General features: G+C 35.4%; 1 protein-coding gene across 22 annotated transcripts in view; it reads left to right on the top strand.

Annotated features, from left to right (window-relative positions):
- Positions 1-20,573, top strand: part of NRCAM (neuronal cell adhesion molecule) — a 101,954-nt gene that overhangs the window by 66,230 nt on the left and 15,151 nt on the right. For 11 of the 22 annotated variants that reach the window (XM_031061366.1, XM_031061374.1, XM_031061365.1 and 8 more), the window contains 10 exons: positions 115-340; positions 630-745; positions 4,259-4,463; positions 4,623-4,745; positions 5,782-5,958; positions 6,993-7,028; positions 14,293-14,358; positions 14,878-15,003; positions 16,050-16,202; positions 19,692-19,823. In XM_031061366.1, the coding sequence (XP_030917226.1) occupies positions 115-340; positions 630-745; positions 4,259-4,463; positions 4,623-4,745; positions 5,782-5,958; positions 6,993-7,028; positions 14,293-14,358; positions 14,878-15,003; positions 16,050-16,202; positions 19,692-19,823 (1,360 nt within the window). The remainder of the gene's footprint in view (positions 1-114; positions 341-629; positions 746-4,258; positions 4,464-4,622; positions 4,746-5,781; positions 5,959-6,992; positions 7,029-14,292; positions 14,359-14,877; positions 15,004-16,049; positions 16,203-19,691; positions 19,824-20,573) is intronic. The other 11 variants (XM_031061380.1, XM_031061379.1, XM_031061378.1 and 8 more) reach the window with 4 other exon arrangements.

Here is a 20,573-nt window from a genome sequence, read left to right as displayed (position 1 = left end):
GAATACAGATGTAATTGTCAGTGACATTATATAAAAGAATCAATGTATTTCTTTGTAAGTTAAGATTTTTCAGATGCTTCAGAATATTTTAAAAAATATTTCTTTTCATTTCAGCCTTTAAAAGGTTTTCAGTCTAATGGACCAGGGCTTCAGTACAAAGTCAGCTGGCGCCAGAAAGATGTTGATGATGAATGGACATCTGTTATAGTTGCAAATGTATCTAAATATATTGTGTCTGGTACACCAACTTTTGTTCCATATGAAGTAAAAGTGCAAGCTTTAAATGACTTGGGGTATGCACCAGAGCCATCAGAGGTGATTGGACATTCAGGGGAAGACTGTAAGTTTTGTAGTTTGACTCAGTTATTCTAATTAAAGGAGATAAATGTGTAACCTGAATGGGTATTTAAAGTACTGAAATATTCATAAGGGGAATAGTAGGGTTTTTTTAATTAAAAGGAAGCAATTTAGAGATAGTAAAGGCTTCATACTACTCTGTAGTATCAATACTGAAAGCATAGGAACTTTTTAACCTGTTCCATGAGTACAATGCAAAAACTCATTCTAAAAAACTATGTTTGTGTGGTTTCTAATTCTAACTAGGTGCTTGTTGCATCCTTTCCACACAGTGCCAATGGTTGCTCCAGGCAATGTGCAGGTTCATGTTATTAACAGCACATTAGCAAAGGTGCATTGGGACCCAGTTCCACTAAAAAGTGTCCGAGGACACCTTCAAGGGTACAAAGTAAGTACGATCATTCTCTTCCTTGTTTATTAAAATAGATCAGTCTTCCTGTATGAGATTGTATCCAGATTGAAGTAAGTGACACGTAAGAGGACTTGTGCTTTGCAGTGAGCTCCCAAGTTCTGCTGACAAGAGCAACAGCTTTGATGCAATTCATAGAGTTCACCAATGTTCCAGCCTTGTAGCACTAGCTTCCCGTGACATTGTCCTTGAAGAAAAATGGCATGTGTTTGCAACGAAGCTTGAACATGCTAAACAGGCTAAAAAATAGTAACAGTTTTACACATCTTTTTCCAATGTAATTTAGAGGATGTGAAGAACTAGTTTTGGTAGGAGTCTCTTCTAGGTGTAATGCTAAGGTTACTCATTTTCTGCTTCAATATGGTTAATCACTTCTTTAATTCAGAGTAACTGGGCACTTAGTAGCATATGATGGGTTCTGTGTCTTTTTGGAGGCCAGGAAAAAGTTCAGTGTAAAAGCTTAACTTCAGGACATATGAAATGGCAGAAGATTTGGAGTGCCCATATAATGGAAGGAAGCTTATTCTAAGGTAGTGTGCTGCCTTTGGTCACAACTGAAAAGGCTGTGCTGGAGAAAAAACACTGCAAATTAATAGAGAAGGGGATACAGAAGGACTTCAAGATTTGAAACTGATGTCCCTGGAGAATAGGGAAAAGTTGCTTCAGTGAGGATATACTGACATCCTATGTACCGATAGAAGAAAATCAAAGTAATTCCTTCTTTGCTCCTCTGTTAGTATTCTCATAAGTGTGTTCTAACAAAACAGATTACTTAGCCCAAACTAGATTAGGACTAATTCGAACTACTAATTTGAACTACTTCTTTTGTAGTGAAAGGAAGTAAAAGAAATATTTGAGAAATTAAAACAGTAAAGAGTATTTGGAGGAGAATAAATGTACACCAGACTTATAAAATGGAGCAGTCAAAACCGTTGAAACTGAACTTCAGTGCTCTATAGCTGGTTACCACATGAATGTGAGTTCCTGATATGTGGGTATTTCTTTACTGGCAGAAAATACCACCATCCAGAGAGACTTACACTAGTTCTGTATGATATAGTGTGAATGTTTTTAGTTTGTGTGCTGCTTTGCCACACTAACACAATAAACTCAGCTGAGAAACAGGACATCACTAGTCTCTTAAATGTTTATCTATTAGATGAGAGCTTTACATTGACCTGGTATTTCATGCAGAAATGGGCAATCAAAAGAAAATGTCTGTTATGTGCAGATTAAAGAGCTGGAATCTAGTGGAATTAGTGGTAGTTATTAATCAGGTTGCAGCAACACTAAAGCTCTTAATCCAAATCACAAAATTTCTATTAAAGATTGATAATAATACCAAAACCAAAATCCATAGACACACTTCTGCGTATACATCAGGTTTTAAGTTCAACAGCATGGTTACTGTGAATTGTCATCATCCAAAGTTTAGATAGACGTTTCTTTTTTCCCCTGACTTTCAGTGTCTGAGGGTTATCTTCTGCCCTGTGATCACTAATGGGATCACTTTTCTTTCCACATGATCTAGGGGGTTAGTCATGTCATGACTACTTCAATTTAATTTGTTATGCTTTCTCTATATATGATATAATTTTTTTTTTCTGTGGGGAGGAGAGCCACACAATTACACAATGCTAAGCAAAACTGAAGGTCAAGTAAGTTGCTTGATAATAATAAATAAAACAAGCTCACAACCACAGGATTGACAGCAGACCAGACCACTGAGTAGTTTTGCTGTTCTGGCTAGGACAGATGTGACAATGATATATCCTTGAATATGTTGCAGATGCAGCAAGAACACCTTACATAATTTTTGCAAATACAGCTAAATCAAGCTAAAATAGATTAAAGAATAAACAAGGCGTGAGAAATCATAAGAACTGGTGGATAGCTATTATTAAAAAGCTTTCTCTCAGTACAAACTGAAAACTTTTCATGGATGAAGTATCTTCATCATTGATGTAGCTTACAAAGCACATGACAAGCTCTTTGTAAACACAGAAGCAAAATCCTACCAGCATACTCAGGCTTTCCTAATTAATAAAATTCTTTCTGTCAGTAGCCCAATATACATTGTTGCACTGGGGGCAGATTTCTTAACAAAGAGAGAACTAAGAGAGTTACTAAATAGTCACGTCCTGAAGGCAAATGTCTGAAAAAGCAGGAAGATGTGTAACTAAGCAGCAGTCTACAGCACATAATTCATATTTTGCTCTTGTATTAATCTATTAAAATTAATAGATTATACTAAAATCTGCTATTACTCAATATACTGCAGTACTATAAAGCTTTTCAAACTTAGGAAGAAATTATGGAAAATGTGATGCACTCTATTTTATTATAGCTTTCAGTACCAATAGTACCAACACTTCAATTTTTGCTAGCTTGTAAATTATTTTCTACACTAGCTGATAGGAAGAGAGCTATAGGATGACAGCTGGTGATATTGAAAAACATTAACTCAAACCATGTAAAACATAGTGGCGTTTAAAAGTGATTGGAGTGAAATGGTATGTTGAAAGCTGATGTAAGTGCAACATTGCTTTATAGCTATCCAGCTGGGCTTTGCAAGTCTTAACAGCCCCCTTTTTTTTAATTCCTATGTGAAATCCTGGCTTCCTAAATTACAGAGGTATGTTGCAGTTGGCCTGAATAGGAACAGATTTAGATTTCTTAATGATCTTTAGCTTGTGATCATATGTGCATGATAGTGATGCTGTGAAAAACAAACGACTATGTATTTGAAGGTGACAATCTCAGGAGTAACACAAGTCTTTTGGAGGGGCAGCTATTAATATCTTTCAATTTACCATGGTAGAGAGACTGTGTAGTAAAGAGAGTGCAGGGAAAGCACCTCTGATGCTCATATGGGGTTTCTTAGAAACTCAGTCAGCTCAGTGGACACCAGAATCAGCTTTCTCATCTGATCAAATTGTCACGTAATTGGAGGAACAGTGTTCCCATCCCTGGGTGGAGATAATTCCAGTACTCTAACCTTAGAGTAATTTCAGAACTTGTGTGTTTTTCCAGCCAAGTCAAATCTTTTGATTTCTTCCCCATTTATAGGTAATCTGACATCAAGGAATAGCATGGTCAGGGATGTGATCTAACAAGGAGGCAAAGTCCAAATCTGCTTTGAAAGGCCTGAAGACATCTTACTGAAAGAATGGATAACTTCTGCCTCTCAGATAGACTGGATAGCAGGAGAATGATCACAGACCAAAGTAGTTCCCAGCCAGAACTTGTATCAGACTGGTTTTGAGCATTAGCAGAACTGGCAGGTGGTAGTTTGCACCCAGTTGTGTAGACTGTTTCTGGATAAGGTCTGTTTCTGGAGCAGGAAAGCTCTATGCTGTGTCTAACCTGAGCTTATTAAAATTGCAGTTATTTCTACCTATAATTCATGGACTCTCGTGGAAAAGCTCCGAGTTTAGAAAATCAGAACAGCTAAGCACTCACTGTAATTATTTTTTCTTTTTTTGTCTTTAGATTTACTACTGGAAAGTGCAGAGTCTATCCAGAAGGAGTAGACGACATATAGAAAAAAAGATCTTGACTTTCAGGGGAAACAAGACTTTTGGAATGTTACCAGGGCTGGAGCCCTATAGTTCCTACAAGCTGAATGTTAGAGTTGTTAATGGTAAAGGAGAAGGACCAGCAAGCCCAGACAAAGTATTTAAGACCCCGGAAGGAGGTATGAAATGAAAAACCTAGATATTAAACATAAATGGGGTTTACTTGGACTTCATAAAATAATAATCTCTCTCAATGCAGTAATAGTCTTAAGAATTAATAATTAATGACCTGTTTTAAGTTAATCTACTTTGTATTTACTCTATGTTCTTTTTAAAAGTTCCTAGTTCACCTTCCTTTTTGAAGATTACTAACCCAACATTGGACTCTCTGACTCTGGAGTGGGGTTCACCCACCCATCCAAATGGTGTTTTGACATCATATACACTGAAGTTTCAGCCAAGTAAGTTAAATATTAATATATTTTAGGGGTTGGACTTCTGATCTTTCAAGTCCTTTCCAACCCAAATCATTATTTGATTCTGTAATACAACTCTAACTTAGGCAATGAATCTACCAAATAATAATCCATGTATGAAGAAAAAATTATGTTAAATTTATAATGTACAAAAGATATGATTGCATTGTAAATGTCATGTTTGAAAAAAACTAATACATTTTGATAATACAGATGACTGTACTTGGAAATCTTTTCTTGCTGTAGTACAAGGGTAACATTTTTATTACTTTCATTACTTCAAACCATAATTCACACAGGAGGTGAGGTCCTAGATGTAAGTGGCATCCAAGTTAGATACAAGATACTGCTACTTACAAATTCAATATTCGAACTGCAGAGAAAATGTCTTTAGAAGTAAACCAAAGTATGCCAAATTATATTGTTGTCTGCTTTTCCAATTTTCATGGTATTATAATCTTAAAAAGAAAAATTTATAAATGTGCCATTTACTCATCTCAGAGCTATTAAATCACTTCTTTCAGATCCCAGCTGTTTACTTAGCCCAGAAATTTCTCAGCAGTGACACTTGAAAGGAAAGAGTTTCATATGCATGGAAGAGATAAAGGAAATTTACTTTCTTCCACTTACCAAATCCCACTGTTCTTTGGCATTAGACACAAGGAACGTCAATGTTTTGTTTTCCTAGGTATAGTGAGCTTAGAGTTTCAGAATTTTTCAATGGTCAGGGAGGGCTTCAATGCTGCATAAATTCAGGTGATTTGAACTGAACTCATTTGCCTTGGATTCAGAGATTTATGAGAATGAAACCTGATCTTAAAAAACTTGCTGGTGTTTCCTATCTCCCAGGTGGATTTTGGCACCTTTACACAAAGGTGACTTTCTTTTGGAAGCGTAGATGCAGAGACAAGCAAAAAAAAAAATAAAAACCAACATGCAAACCAAAAGCCTTTTAAAGTACAATGACAGTGTATGCAAGTTTCCTAATTTTTTTGGTTTTCTTTTTTTTTTGTAACAACAGTCAACAACACACATGAATTGGGTCCCTTGGTAGAGATAAGAATTCCTGCCAACGAGAGCAGCTTGATATTAAAAAATTTAAATTACAGCACCCGGTACAAGTTTTACTTTAATGCGCAGACTTCAGTTGGATCAGGAAGTCAGATAACTGAGGAAGCAGTAACAATTATGGATGAAGGTAAGATATGTATGTATAAGGAAAGCCCTTTGAGTTTAAAAACCACTACAAATTGTATTAAACATCTGTATCTAAATATTGCTATTGCTTCCTTACACTAAGGAAATAGGGCCAAGTGATTTTTTCTTTTTCCTAGAGCTTTGTTAAATGTGTCATATACTAATAAAGTATTTTAAATTTTCTTAAAGAAAATACATGTAAAGGCTTTCTGCTGTTGTGGGAACCCCCAAGAAGGTATAAAGCCTCTTCTTTTAATATCAACTCACAACCTCTAAGACAGGCACTGGCCTTTCTGTGCTTCAAGTTTCATGTAACTTTACATTTTTAGTGGTTATTGTCTATTCACCTATTCTGCATCATTGACTAGCTTTGGTACAGAGAAAAATACTGGAATAATGCAGGTTTGTGATTAGAGGAAGTTATTTACTTTTTTTAGTGTGCAAAAAATGTAAATTGCTTTCACAGAACTGGCAAAAAACTGTGAAACTGTTGAAATAAATTTGTCATCTATGGCCCCAAGTAACTGTATATATTTGTAGCCATTCTAGAGCTTTGTTAAAGTTGTTTTTCAATTAAATATTGACGCTTAACAAAATAAGAATAATTGAAAGCCAACAGGAAATTTGGAACTTTTTTTTTATCATTTTGATCATCTTAATATTAATAAGTCTATTTTAGTACCATGTTTTCACATATTTTTGTGCTCATTAAAATGATAGTTTATTGGAAGCAACATAGATGAGTTGCTATTCAATGCAATTTCTCTGTCAAGGTATTAAGTTTGCATATGAACTGTATTTATTTTAAATCTTGCACCCTAACAAGCATGACCAATAGAATTTTGTAAATGCATGTACAGTCATTTTGTCTTGTAGTCTGTCAGGGTTCAGCATAAATGGATTGTTTCTAATTTATTTGAATTAGTACATTTTTTCTAGTCTGCATGCTTTTTATGGTGAAATTATATGTGTATGTTTCCTTTGGTGTTGTATCTAATTATGTAGTGTTCCTGTTCTTGTTTTCCTCCACTAAAGCTGGTATTCTCCGTCCTGCTGTAGGTGCAGGCAAAGGTAAAATGAAACTGCATGATTTATTAATGTGTGGATTTTGCAGTGTTGCAAATGGGGAAATTGCAGTGGTAAGGACAGAAAATCTTGGACTACACATTTTTGTACAAAGTATAATCAGGGCTGGAAGAAAACAGTTGTGGAGGTTTTTTGTTTGGGTTTGTTGGGGTTTTTTTAAAGGAATCCAGAATGCTTATTAATACCTTTCATCTGTTTATTTTGCCACAGAGTTCCAGGGGAATTCATTAGCTTTGCTTTAGCAAAGTCTAATTATTTCTGAACATTTAACAGATGTATGTTGCTGTCATAAATATTCAGGATCCAGGTGCACTAGCGCTGATTAGCTGGAGTAGAAAAACTTCACTTTTGCAAAGGAGATTAATTTACTGCTTGGGCCATGTGCATTTTTTTGTTTTAAAAAACTATCTGCAGTCTTATTCTCACTGTGGATTACTGCTACCCACTTGAGCACATTTACTTCGTTTGCAATCCAACTGTGCACAGGAGACAGATGACTGACAATACCCTCTGTCTACTTCTCAGTTTGAGTATCAGATTGAATAGACAGGCAAATGTCTTCCCACTGTTTTAGGTTCACAGATCTTCTGAGTGAGTAGTTGAGGATATTTCAGTGAGTACAAGCTAGTATCATTCTTATTCATTAATTTTGGTAATATTTAGTTCTTTAGGATGCAGTTTTAATGAATTTTGATACCTTCATTGTCGGAAGCAAAAGTTTGAGGTAGCTCAAACTCAGGAATGTCTCTCTATACATAGGTGTCATTGAATGACACGTGTCATTAACACTAATGAGACCTGTGCTTCAGATTCTCAGACCATAAACATCACAAGTCAAAATCTGTATATGAAGTACCCAACATTTTTAATAAACTTAGAAGAGACAGCATAAATTATTTTACATATAGTTTCTTTTCACATGATTATCAGGTGTTGTGAATGATGGCCGTAAGAAATAAATTCATTCACCCAGTCTGGTATAAATCAGACAATATATAAATATATGTATGCCTGCATTTGGGCATATATATATGTTTTTATATGTATAGATATAAGTGTATTCAGATGTCTTTCTGGCAAGTGTGTGAAGTTGTGGAATTATTTTGATGACAAGTCTTCTTTACTATTTTACTCTAGTTGTTGCTGAGAAGTCAGCACAGATTGGAACAATCAAACTGACTTTAGTCCTGGACAAGCACAACAGAAATGTAAATTAAGTTGTCATTATTTATGGCTGACTCTAAAAACTCATGCAAGGAAAAATGGATTCTCTGTGTGAAACAGAGGTCTAATTATAGCTGTATGTGGCTATCAGAAAGCATCTTATTTGTAAGATTAGCTGGAGCAGCTCACATTTCAGAGCTGTCATCTCAGATTCTCTGAAAACTAAGCAGATGTCTTTGTTTGGTTCCACGTTGTTTATAGTTTCAAAGTTTTCACATATTCCTGTAGCATATAGTTCTTGCAATTACAAAGAAGACTTTGGACGTGCAAACAGCACAGAACTAAAGCCATGACATCTGTTAGGACATCTGAGTTGCTGCAGGTCTGAGATGAATGTTCTCAGTGGTTACTACAATACCATGTTAACTGCTTTGGCACTGATCAGGGACCAGAGTAAGGAAAAGGAGGATCATATTATCAAGATCAAGCACCAAATTAGTTGGTCTCATGAGTGGGTGGATTTGGAAGATAGAAGTGCTCAGCCCACTCAAAAAGTAGCTGTACCCAGCAGTGAACTTTCCTTTTTCTATTGAGTGCAGGAGGGCCTATATGTCTATACGGTTCTTATTAATTTGGATCCAAAGCCAGATCAAATTTAGACCACAGCCATTTTGTGATCTATCAAAAGGATATTGGGTTTTTAATTTTGAAGGGCAGAACTTACCAGGAAAATGTAATTATCGTTTTTTCTTTTGATTTGACCACATTGATCCTGGAATTTAAGTAGACAGTAGGTACCAGATTCAGCTGGCCTAAACTGTGAACTGAAATTTCTGCATTTGGTGTTTTCTGCTGGATAGCTGCCTGTGAAAACCTGCAGCTTGGCCAGCCATATACATTAGACACATGGTCCTGGAGGAATTCAAATAATTTAAACCTTAGTGAGCTGTGCCCCTTGTGACGTATTTCATTTCTCAATATATCCCTTTGCAGAGGGATATATTGATGTGGTAAATCTAAGGATCTTAACAGATTCTATATTTTTAGTGTCACAAGCCTACATGAGTAAATTATTAGATGTTATTTACTAGATGAAAAAGCTATTATATTATAGTTGATAATCCTATTTGACTTGCACTGTCATTTTTCCTTTCTAATAATGTGATGTTATGAATTACTTAAAATTGATCAAATTAATGGCGCTACAAAGAAAGAAAGAAAGAGAATTTCTTAGCAACCTATATTCTGAATGTGTCTGAAAACTTCATATGTAAAACAGAATTTATTATACCTAATATTAGATACTAAGCATGCCTTGGTATTGCCATTTATATCCAGTGGCATCTAACCACAGGCATAAGGTAATAGAGGTTTGAGAAAAATGGGGGAATAACCCAATTACATATAAAATAATTATATTGGCACCTGCAAAGTGACTCAGGTGATCACAGGAGTCATCTTTTCTATCCTTTTCCATAAGAAGTTTCAAATACCTGCCCTATATAGGAAGGAGGAGAATTCCAATTTGACCAGTGGTAGAAATGAAAGTTGCTGGTTAAAATAGTCATAGGGATGCATGTTTTTTGTAAGTTGAAGTATAGGGAGTCATGGCATGGCATGGCGTGTCAGCCTCCTTCCACAAGCCTCCTCATTTCACTTTTTAGTTTCTTTTTGATTTAGTCAACATTTACATTTGAAAGCAAGGACTTCTAATCTGCATGCATGCCAACGCTGGTAACTGGTAGTCTTGAAATGGAATCAAAATAACTTTGTGAGATCACAGTAACCTCTAATTGTAGCTAGTGCCTCCTGTCACTGTTACTCAGTCTGGTCTGCCTTCTTCTACTGAACTTCATATCTCAAGTACCAGTGACAAATAGTACTCCCTTTTGTTACACGGGGGATAAATTTGTAGTCAGTCCTCTGGGTTTGAAGCTATTCTTTTGGGGTTTTTGGATGAATCACCAGTATGTAACTCCTCACTGTAGGCTGGAAATCCGTCTCAACTGAGTTTGTATCTCTGATCTCTTTGTAGAAGATCATCTCAGTTTTCTTTGTTCTGTACAAAATGCCGTTCTTTAAATAATTTTCTCTGCCCACCATCTGTTTTCCCTCTCTCTTGAATAATTTCACATAATGTGTCCATGTCTTTTGCTAACAATTTCAAGCTGCTTTTACAGTCAAGTGAAGTGCAGTATTTTTGTATTGCTCCTTCAGCCACTCTCCCCCTGTGGACTTCTCCATTATGTATTTGTGTGATTCTTTCTGTACAGCCTGCTATGCAGAACCTCTCTTTTGTCCTCTTTTAAGTTCACTGGGAACAATGCTGATGCTTTGCATGACTAGACTAAAGAAAATGATTATTATCACTGTGCAAAAATTCCTGAAGATGCCTTTTGCTTTGTAGATGTCATACCACATGCTCATCAGTGACATAATTTTTTTGCATTTCTTCTTTGGCTTCTGTATTTCTTACACTACAGAAATGCTCTTGCAATTGATCTAAATAATCCCAGAAGTGACTGATGCCCATTTCTCACTGCCAGAAATGGAATTCTCTCCTCCTGTTATACTAAAGCTTGAATTTCATACTACAAATGTTACAAAGGCAGAGGAAAAAAAAACACTTTTCTGTGTCCAACAGGCTCTGGCAGAATCCATTACCTTTGCCCTTCATTTTTTTCTTTTGTGGGTGTGGGTTTTTTCCTTTAAATTAACTTTTCTCTTAATATATACATTTTAACTTAATTGTCTATGATATGTTGTTTTGTGGGGGTTTTTTTTCCCATTTAACACTAGTCTTCAAATTGTTCTTGGCACTCACCCAACATTTTTTCCTGAATATCAGGGAAATTCCATGAAAATTCCTAAACTTTAGTTGCTTTGGGGATTATTTGATTTATTGTTCTTCTGGACAAAATCTTGAGAAAGAGTACTATTTCATTGTTAAAATACCTTCCAATCTCATGTCCTATCTTATTAAATTCTATTGATTCTGCAGCCTGGCTGTTATTTGTAGGAACTGTGTTCCTGAAAGGCTGAAAAATTAAATAAAACTCTACCAAAAGACTCCATTAAAAAAGCACTGGAATTAATTTGAAAATAGAAGATAATTTAGCTTCGAGCCTAGGCCTCTTTCTCAACAATTGGCAAATGCTTTTATATGATGCTTTTATGCTTTTATATTTTATACTACATGAATGAAACCATACTTGGAAATGCCAGCTGAATTTTGCATGGTATCGCGGCAGGAATGAAAAAGCGTAATTAAGGTAGATGAATAAGAGTGGGTCTGTATAAAACCTGTAGCTTACCAGCCATCCATTCCCATGTTTTTCAGAGTGATGCTTTTGCCAGCACTGCTGCACAGTGTGGGGCATGGTTGCAGATGAGAGAGCACAGTGCTCTGCTCTCCAGGACAAAGTTTCCTGCCCGCCCCTCTCTCCTCCTTTTTCCCAACTGGCGCTTGCACATGCTGGGAGCTTCTGCCAGCTGACAATTACACATTTGCCATTTGTGAACAGTGCTGGGAAACATATTGAAGAACTGAGAGGTTAATTATAATTAGAGGTGTGGTGATTGAGAAGACAAAAGAGTCTGGGTGGATTGACTACAAGTTTAAATATCGTAACCAATTCACCTCCAGGCTTTCATCCCCTCAGGATCCATCAGCCTTCTTTTATGTTCTTCTGTGTGTAGTCATGTTGCAAATATAGCACATTTAACAGACTTAAGTAAAACTTGGCAGGCCTGATGGCAAATGAGATAAAGCAATAATGCAAAAGATGAGAATTGCAAAAATAATAACTTTGCAAAGAAGCACACTACTGAACAAATTTCCTGGTGCACCTTATTCAATAGTTAAACCCCACAGAATTTAAATCTGACCAAATACTACATGTGGGTAAATCTGTACGTACAGCTATGGTTAAGAATCAGATATGAGTACATTCAATAAATATAAGCATAAATTAGTCACTTGAGAGAATTTAGAAGTAAGATGGCAAGGAAATTACAGTAACTTTCAGAGCAAACTTGATTGTTTGATCATGTGAACACGTGAACAATCATATGAACAGAAAGACTTCTACCAGATACTTTAATCTAGCAGGCAACTCTTTAATGAGAGCAGAAACTGGAAATTGGAGATGGAAAAATACCCCACAAGATAAGATCAAGTGATTGTTGAATTTGCTTTGTAATTCAGAAACTCTCCATCATCCTGGAGTCTTTTGCAGAAGATGAGACAGTTTCCTTCATCCCCAAGTGCTCAAGCATGAGAAGGGAGAAGTCAGGGGTAATGCTGTGGCATCTGTTTGCAGGAGTACAAAACAGATTATTGCTAACAGTTTTTTCTGTCCTTAATATTGTGACCAATATCAGTTGTATGGTTGGGCTGCTAATTAGACATCTTCCATGGAAGACCAAAATCCAGGACGATATGACTTTGAGAAAATACAATTTAATGAAACAAAAAAAAGTCATATTTCAAATGCAAACCACTTGTTTTCTTGGCACAGCACAAATGCTGAGATTGTTATTGAAATAAGCACCTGTTCCTATGTCTAAATCAGGAAGGAAGTTTATACATCCTGTCTGCAATCTCAGACTCTGCGACCTCCTAAATTTAGAGACTGCTTTTCTTTCCAATTGCTACCTCTGCAAGTGGCACAGAGAAACAGAATCTAATCCCCTTGCATTACCATAGTGAATGTTGTTACATGGTAGATTTCCCATAGACAACTCTGGCTTTGGTATTTCTTAGGGTGGTTGTTGTGGCTTAGAGACCTAAATGGCTCTTCTTTCTTTTTTTTTTTTTTTTTTTTTTTTTAATCTAGTGCTTTCTCAGTTATTGTGTTCAGGTGGTTTTAACAAGAAATTTATCTATTCTTTATTATTTAAATAATATATTCCTTATTATTTTCGTTGATGATAAAAAAAAATTTTTTTGTAAAACATTGTAATAATCAGAATACATTATCAGAAGAACCGATGGAATTTGCCTAATTTAGGTATTTTAAAAAATACTCAGAAGCTACAGTTTTCTAGACATGGTATACATATTATTTCATCTAGGGGCCCAAGTAAGCCATTTTGTCTGTGCATATAACTGAACTTTTTCCAGATGGCCATATGGACAAAGCCAGCCTGTTAGAAGAAGAAGAAAGTAATTTAAGTGGATAGATAAATTCTGTGTAGTCTCTTTTGCCATGATAACAGGCTTTTGCTCATTTTATTTTCTTGTGTAGATGAAGCCATTGGAATTCTGTCATTTGTCTTTACTGAGACCAGATTTTTAGCACTGATGTTGCATGGTCCTTTGGGAAGCATTTTTAATGTTCCTAATAGAAAAGCTATTTTTAGCAGGATAGAAAAGTCAGTGGCAAAGTGAAGCATTTTCAGTTAAAGCTAATTTCATACCTCTAAGGAGCATCCTCTTTGTGTCTGCCGTATTACAACATTAGATCTATTAAAATCTATTTTTTCATTAGTCTTAGGCAAGCAGAGACATTGAGCTTTATGTTCATTTGTAACAAGCACTACTAGCTTGTTACAAAGAACAAAGGTATGAGCAGAGAAGTGGCTAATTTCAGGATTCTGAAGAGAGAAGCTCTTCTTTTCACAAATGTGGACATTCTGCATGTCTGTGAGAAGTGCTGCTGTCTGACTGGAATGGCAGCAGGGAGACACGGTGCCTTACCATGGGCAGCTCCTTGCATTCTGGTCCTTCGTGTCCTTCACTCCAGAGTACTCTGATATTGGCTTTCCAATGTCTGATATCTAGTTTTCCAGTGTCTAAAGGTGCCATGAATGCATAATATTAACAAAAGCTGATTTCAGGAATGGCCTGTGAAAGCAAAGCTGCCAGTACATATATACTTCAGTTTGTTTTCAAATACATGTTTATCACTCAGCTGTTTCATATTTTAACAAGTAAAACTATTTGAAACCTGCATGATCTTAGAATGTGCATGTGTTATTTATTTAACAGGTAAGGTTTTACTGTATTAGTTCATTGCTACTTTTTGATGCAAAATGTTTTTACTCTTTATTTTTTTCTTTCCTACTATCTCTGATGGTGAAGGATATTCAGAAATCCTTTTTGCAACTTCCCCAGTCATGCATACTGTCCGTCCAACATTCTATAAGGGTATTGTCTTCCTTTTTTATCACTATCCATGCAATAGAGCCAAAATCCTATAAGGGCTTGCACTTGGGGCATTTGCAGTCCATTCACTGCCACATGCCATAAAGGGAGGAGCTTACCACCTTCATGCCTCCCTTCTGTCCTACCATTTCCCATTACCCTGACAGTGTTCTCATCTCTTTCCAGCTGTCTGCATTTTACTTCCAGATGAATAGAAATAATGTTTTTCAGAATTTTGGCAGTTAGGTACTTTTTAAGTATTTGGTAGTTTTTGTGGTACAGAGCATGCTCAGTAAAGTACATAGATTTTACTTTCTAATTTCTTAGTGTAGTAACTGCCTGGGATTAAATTTCAAAATACAGTACTTTAGTCACTAATTTCCAGTAATGGAACCAATGAAAATGTGCTATACTTTCCCTCTATATGGTCTAAATTAACATAGTAACTTCTTTTTAATACTTTTTTAAAATGTATGAAGTCACAACTGCATATTCTGCTTTGTTTTTCTATTGTGTATTTAGTTCAACCACTTTATCCAAGGATCAGAAATGTTACAACAGCTGCTGCTGAGACCTATGCCAATATCAGTTGGGAGTATGAGGGACCAGATCATGCGAACTTTTATGTTGAATATGGTGTAGCAGGCAGTAAGAAGTCATTTCATTAAATTCTGATAAAGTTTTGAGATGTATTTTGGAAGATATGTATACTAAATGGGGTCTTAAATTGACCCAGTGTTAATGATAGCTCTTAAATGTCTTAAATTATTTTATAATTTGATCAGGAAGATCAAATAATTTTCATTTTAATAAACATCAATGCTTAGCAGGTTTTTGATGAATAGATAAATATGAACCTTTGTTCCTTTGTATTATTTTATAAATTCTTTTGAACGTGAACTTCTAAAAACATAGCTTGCATGAAGTTGTTTATCATGAAGCGATTACACATGTAAAAATATGATTACTTGCATTAAAGTAGGATACAAGGATTTTCCTAAATTATGCCCAATTCAGGGGAAAAAAAGATTAAATAAGATATCCTTTGTTAAACTAAACCCTAAAATAAGATATGAAAAAATTTATGTGCCCTTATTGCCTAAAACCAGGTTTAAAACTTTGATAATACTGGTAATAATTAGAACAAAGTTAGCTAATAAAAGCAGGATACTTCTTTTCGAATACCCCATCCTTCTAAAGTTATGTCAAAAGGTGACTAATCTGAAAATTGGAATAGAGATGCATTTTTCTGGATATTGGCCAAAGAAATAGCTGAGACTGTCCTAGAAAAAAGATACAAGAGAGATTCGGATTTTGAAGTAGAACTCTTTGACCAAAATAAATATGGACTGAAACTGCAAGTGTCATTTAATTAAATGTCTAAAATCTATTTTAATGTATCTCATAATTACAAGTTCAATAAGCATTTTAAAAATAAATTAAATTTGTATTTCTTTAGTACAATGGAACAAATGTTTAAAATAGTTTCATAATTACTGTACAATGAATTCTTTAATATGTTGCATGCAATTTATTACTTATAATTCTATATAATTATTTTTGAGACAACAGCTGTTTTTCTCAGATGATCCATAGTTTAGTCAAGTAACTGTCAGTAGTATTTTGTCTAGAAACTTTCAGTGATACAGATAAAATTAAAATACCGATTTGTTGTTTTCCTAAAATTTTTATAGGCAAAGAAGATTGGAAAAAAGAAATTGTAAATGGTTCTCGAAGCTTCTTTGTCTTAAAGGGTTTAACACCAGGAACAGCATATAAAGTCCGGGTTGGTGCTGAGGGCCTGTCTGGTTTTAGGAGTTCAGAGGATGTGTTTGAGACAGGTCCAGGTGAGGCACACTGTACCGTAGTACATTTCTGTATCCTAGCCAGAGTCGTGTCAGACCAACGCTGAAATGCTGAACTGCTTCTAGCAAGAGATGTTGTAGCTAGAATCTTTGCATGTTCCTTTCATAGAGCAATGTTAAATTATTTTATAAATGCCTAAATAATTCCAGTTTATTTATGTTTGAATTATGAATGTTTCCATCCTTTCAAACCACTCTACTTGACTGATGTTTGTACTAGGGGCAAGATATGCCCTGCCCACACTCCATCTGTGTGCTGTGCACTGAAGATGACCTATTTCTAATATTTCCAATTAGTATAATTTCAGGGCTGTATTTAAATAATGCTGCTTTTTATAGGGCTAAGATATTTGCATAATCAGAAAATGCAGATTCAATTTGATGTCTCATGTAATCTATTTATACCAGTGTTAAGACATTTCTACTTGTAAATCTTTCTTTTCCTTCCATATACTAGTTTTGTATGGATTTTGATGTCACACATATATCCTGGGAATCAGTAAGGCTGTTTAAGTTTCTTATGTTCATACTGCAGTCCTATTTCTCTGTAAGCAAATCAGCAATGCCTGCCAATTAGAGTCAGGAAAAAGGTTCTATTGGAAGGTTCTTTGATGTTATGCTGAATATTGTGTTGCCATCACATGCCATGCCATCATCATGTTCTTGGTCAGCTGTTATTATTTTTGTCTTTGCCAGCCACTTCTGCTCATTCCAAGCGTTTTAGCCAGTGCATAGTTATACAGCAGTAGCCCCACCAACTCCAGAATGTTATAAGAAAGTATTTTAAATATGAAAATACACTTGAACATTATGTTATAATTATCAGGCAACAATATAGATAATGGGTACACCAGTTTGAAAGTGAGCACTTTCTAAAATCATCATTTTTTTGGCTTTGATTTGTTCAATTTCTGTTCACAGTTTATTACGTTGCAGGAAGGTTTGAAAACATAGTGCTGAATAACAGTGCCAGGCAAATATGTACAGGCTGAATAGAGCCAGGAACAGCTAGTGGTATGAAAGCCTACCTGTGAAATGTTATGCATTAACACATCTGAAGCCTAAAGGAGCAGTAAACAAGGATCAAGACTGTAATATAATACAAAACAAGCTGCATGGAAACCTTCCCAAAAGCATCTCCCTGCATAAAAAGTACTGAGCCAGTAGATAATGATTCCTGTACTTAACCACTCATGTTGTCTCATGCCCTTGCATAGTTAAGGAAGAAGGGACTTTAGACATTCCTTTCTGCTTCTTGATAATGGAAAGTTTCAATGTTCAGCATGAAATTATAAGCGTAGCCTAATTCTTACAGAAAAATCTTGTGTCACACTGTCTTCCGCCTAGGTCAAAGCTTTTAAACACTGCAAAAAGATGGAGTGGACAAAGAGGCAAACACTGGAATATGTCATTATTAGGAATGAAACTTTGATGTTTCAAATATAAGGCTTTTCCCACATTTTTTCTTTGACAAGAGTTCCTATAGAGCATCTTTGCAGTGTGCAGGTTTATCCTTTTGGGCATTACTGGTACAGTGTTCTGCATTGACTCCTGCCTTGGTGGCTCACCAAGATGCAAGGTTTTTCTGCATGAAGCAAATAATTTGCTTAGTGTAGGCAGGAAATGTGCCATTTTTAAAGATGAACAGAGATCTAGAAACCCTTTCCTACTGGAAATGCAGTAAGTTAATACAAGAAGCTGCATAAGTAAGTTTTCATCTTCCCATCTATCTTGCATATTTTTATGCATTAGTTTTTGGCTTGATTCTATTTCTTACTACATTTGAATGTGAATTGTGCTTTTGCATTTTTTTACAGTATGTATTATACAACATCTAATGTCCTACTATGAATGCAGATGCACAAAACTCAAAATAATTTTTACCTTAATATGAAAACAAAGTTTTCTTTTATTTTCATTTGTAGTTCCGAGGAAGATTCCTGTTATGATTTTTTTAATTGCCACTTTTTAATATTTTTATATATATGTATTTATGTATATTTATATGCAGCATAAAGAGTAGAAATATTTAGGTATATAAACTATATATGACATGTAGATACTTTGATGCAAAAATAGTTTAAATTCTTGTGCATATAAGAGTCACTTTCTAAAATATCACAAAACATAAACAAGGACTGAGAAATCTTCTGATTGTATCTCCACAATAACTGGGCGCATTAACTCACTGAATTACTTAAATGAAAATCAAGTCATAGCTTTGCCCAGTGAGACCAAAAATAAACATTTAAAGAAGAAGTTAATTTTAGCATAATACTTCTAAAGTGGAATACTCACTGGTCTTCTGGATGGAACGGACTGGAGATTCTGTACATCGGAAGAACTTTGTGTTTCCATAGAATCCCTCAGGAATGTGAGACCATTGATGGCTGCTTTTCCAAGATACCTGTCTCACACTCCTTAACGAGAAAATGATAATGAGACATTGGCTTGAATTCTGTCAGTTGTGCAGTTCTTCCCAGAGTTTCATACTCTTGGGTTTTGGGTCTGGAGAAGAAGCTGAAGAATGAACAAGATAGGTTTGGATGAATGTTCATCTTCCTCGACTTCATATTTTTTTGTTTGGAGCATGTATCCCTCACTCCTCTCACTCTTCCCACTTTCTCCCAGCAGCTAATACTAAATCAAGTTGCCTATAGTGTGTTTCCACCAGTAGAGGAGAAAAAATAAGCTTCACCAGAATAATCCTCCTACTGTGTTGGAAACCATTAGATCCAGACCCTAGACCACATGGTTAATTCCTGTTCTTATTACTGCCTGTAGTGTTTTCTTTGTAGTTTGCTTATTATTTACATTATCTTCTAGCTAGAGTCAGCACTGGGAGAGAAATAGTGCCAAGGGAAGGCTTCCCACCTCACTAATGCTAAATCATGGCAATCATGATAAATTAATTGTAGGATGAGGTATGGTTGGATGAAAGAAAACCTGATGCTTAATAAAGTTTTAAAATATGCTTCATTGTTGATTTTTAGTTGAAATTTTATGTTAGGGCCCTTGAATGATCCATCTGTCTCCCCATTTTAGAATTATGGAAATGCATTAGCTTGTCAGTATTGGCTTTTTATTCATCTTGAGAATGCAATTGACATATTTGTGTGAACTACAAATGACAACTTCATTTCAGGAGTTTAATTAATTCAAAATGGTTGAGAATAGTTTTGAGGTTTGTGGAAAGTAATGTAGTATGTGTGTAGATTTTGCAAAGTAGTTGCTAAGCTTAAATGTTAGCAGACTTTTTATATACTGAAAACGAAATTCTATGCATAGGTACTTGGAAATATTCTGAATAATGGAAATACTCACAAAAGGCAGAATAGCTCTTTTTCTTAATGCTATCTATTTTTCAGTGTGAATGTTATTCTTTAATGAACATTATATTGTCTATTATTTATCTGAATTAACATAGCATTTAAATGCAGCAAAACATAATTTTTCTTCTTTTATGTCTAGCAATGGCAAGCCGGCAGGTAGACATCGCTACTCAAGGATGGTTCATTGGTCTCATGTGTGCCGTTGCTCTTCTGATCTTGATTTTACTGATTGTTTGCTTCATAAGGAGGAATAAGGGTGGCAAGTATCCAGGTATGCTATTTAACCAGGGTAGTAAAGTTCATCTGTTGGTAACCCACTAAGATCTCAGGCTTACCAGAAAATTACATTTACTGCTGGTTTACATTTACATTGTGTATATGGCAAATCAGTCTTATCATTTGGTGGGCTTGGCAGGAGCCATCTGCCTTTTGGGAGGAAACCTACATCTATTTCAGCATCGGATAAAGAGTTTCTTCATTCCCAGAGGGTCCTATCAGTGCCATGACCTCTCTAGAGAGGTTTGAGCGTTGTTTGGAACATCACCACTAGTACACATTCCACTTTCTGAAGTCCAGTGCAGATGAGTTTAATCCACTAACATGAATTGAGTTAGACTTTGTTTTGCCAGAAAGTCCAAATCACAGCTACGGGTTACTTTAAAGTATGGGGAATGCATGCCATAGGACAAATCTCTTAATATGTTACATTGTTTCCAATACCTTGAGTTCCTTCCCAGAATCTGTCGTCTTCAGCCTCTGCAGTTTTTCAGCTAAGTTTAAAGTTACCATCCTTGAGTTAGGCTGGGGTTTTTTCTATATTTTTTCTTTCTAAGAGGACGTGTAAAAGAAATTATTTTTATAGTATGTCTAGGAATGGCCAAGTATGTTTTATTTTTTTTTCCTTAAAAATTGGAGCTAGACAATGTATGTCTTCTATCAAAACACTCATCCCTTCTGGTGTACTTTACAAAAGGCATGTATGTGTATGTATGTATGTGGACATACAGGTATCATATGTATC

Source organism: Geospiza fortis, unplaced genomic scaffold, assembly GCF_000277835.1.
Source record: "Geospiza fortis unplaced genomic scaffold, GeoFor_1.0 scaffold429, whole genome shotgun sequence".
NCBI classification, from domain to species: Eukaryota; Metazoa; Chordata; class Aves; order Passeriformes; family Thraupidae; genus Geospiza; species Geospiza fortis.
The sequence above is the reverse complement of the archived record's forward strand: the minus strand, read 5'-3'. Positions and strand labels throughout refer to the sequence as shown.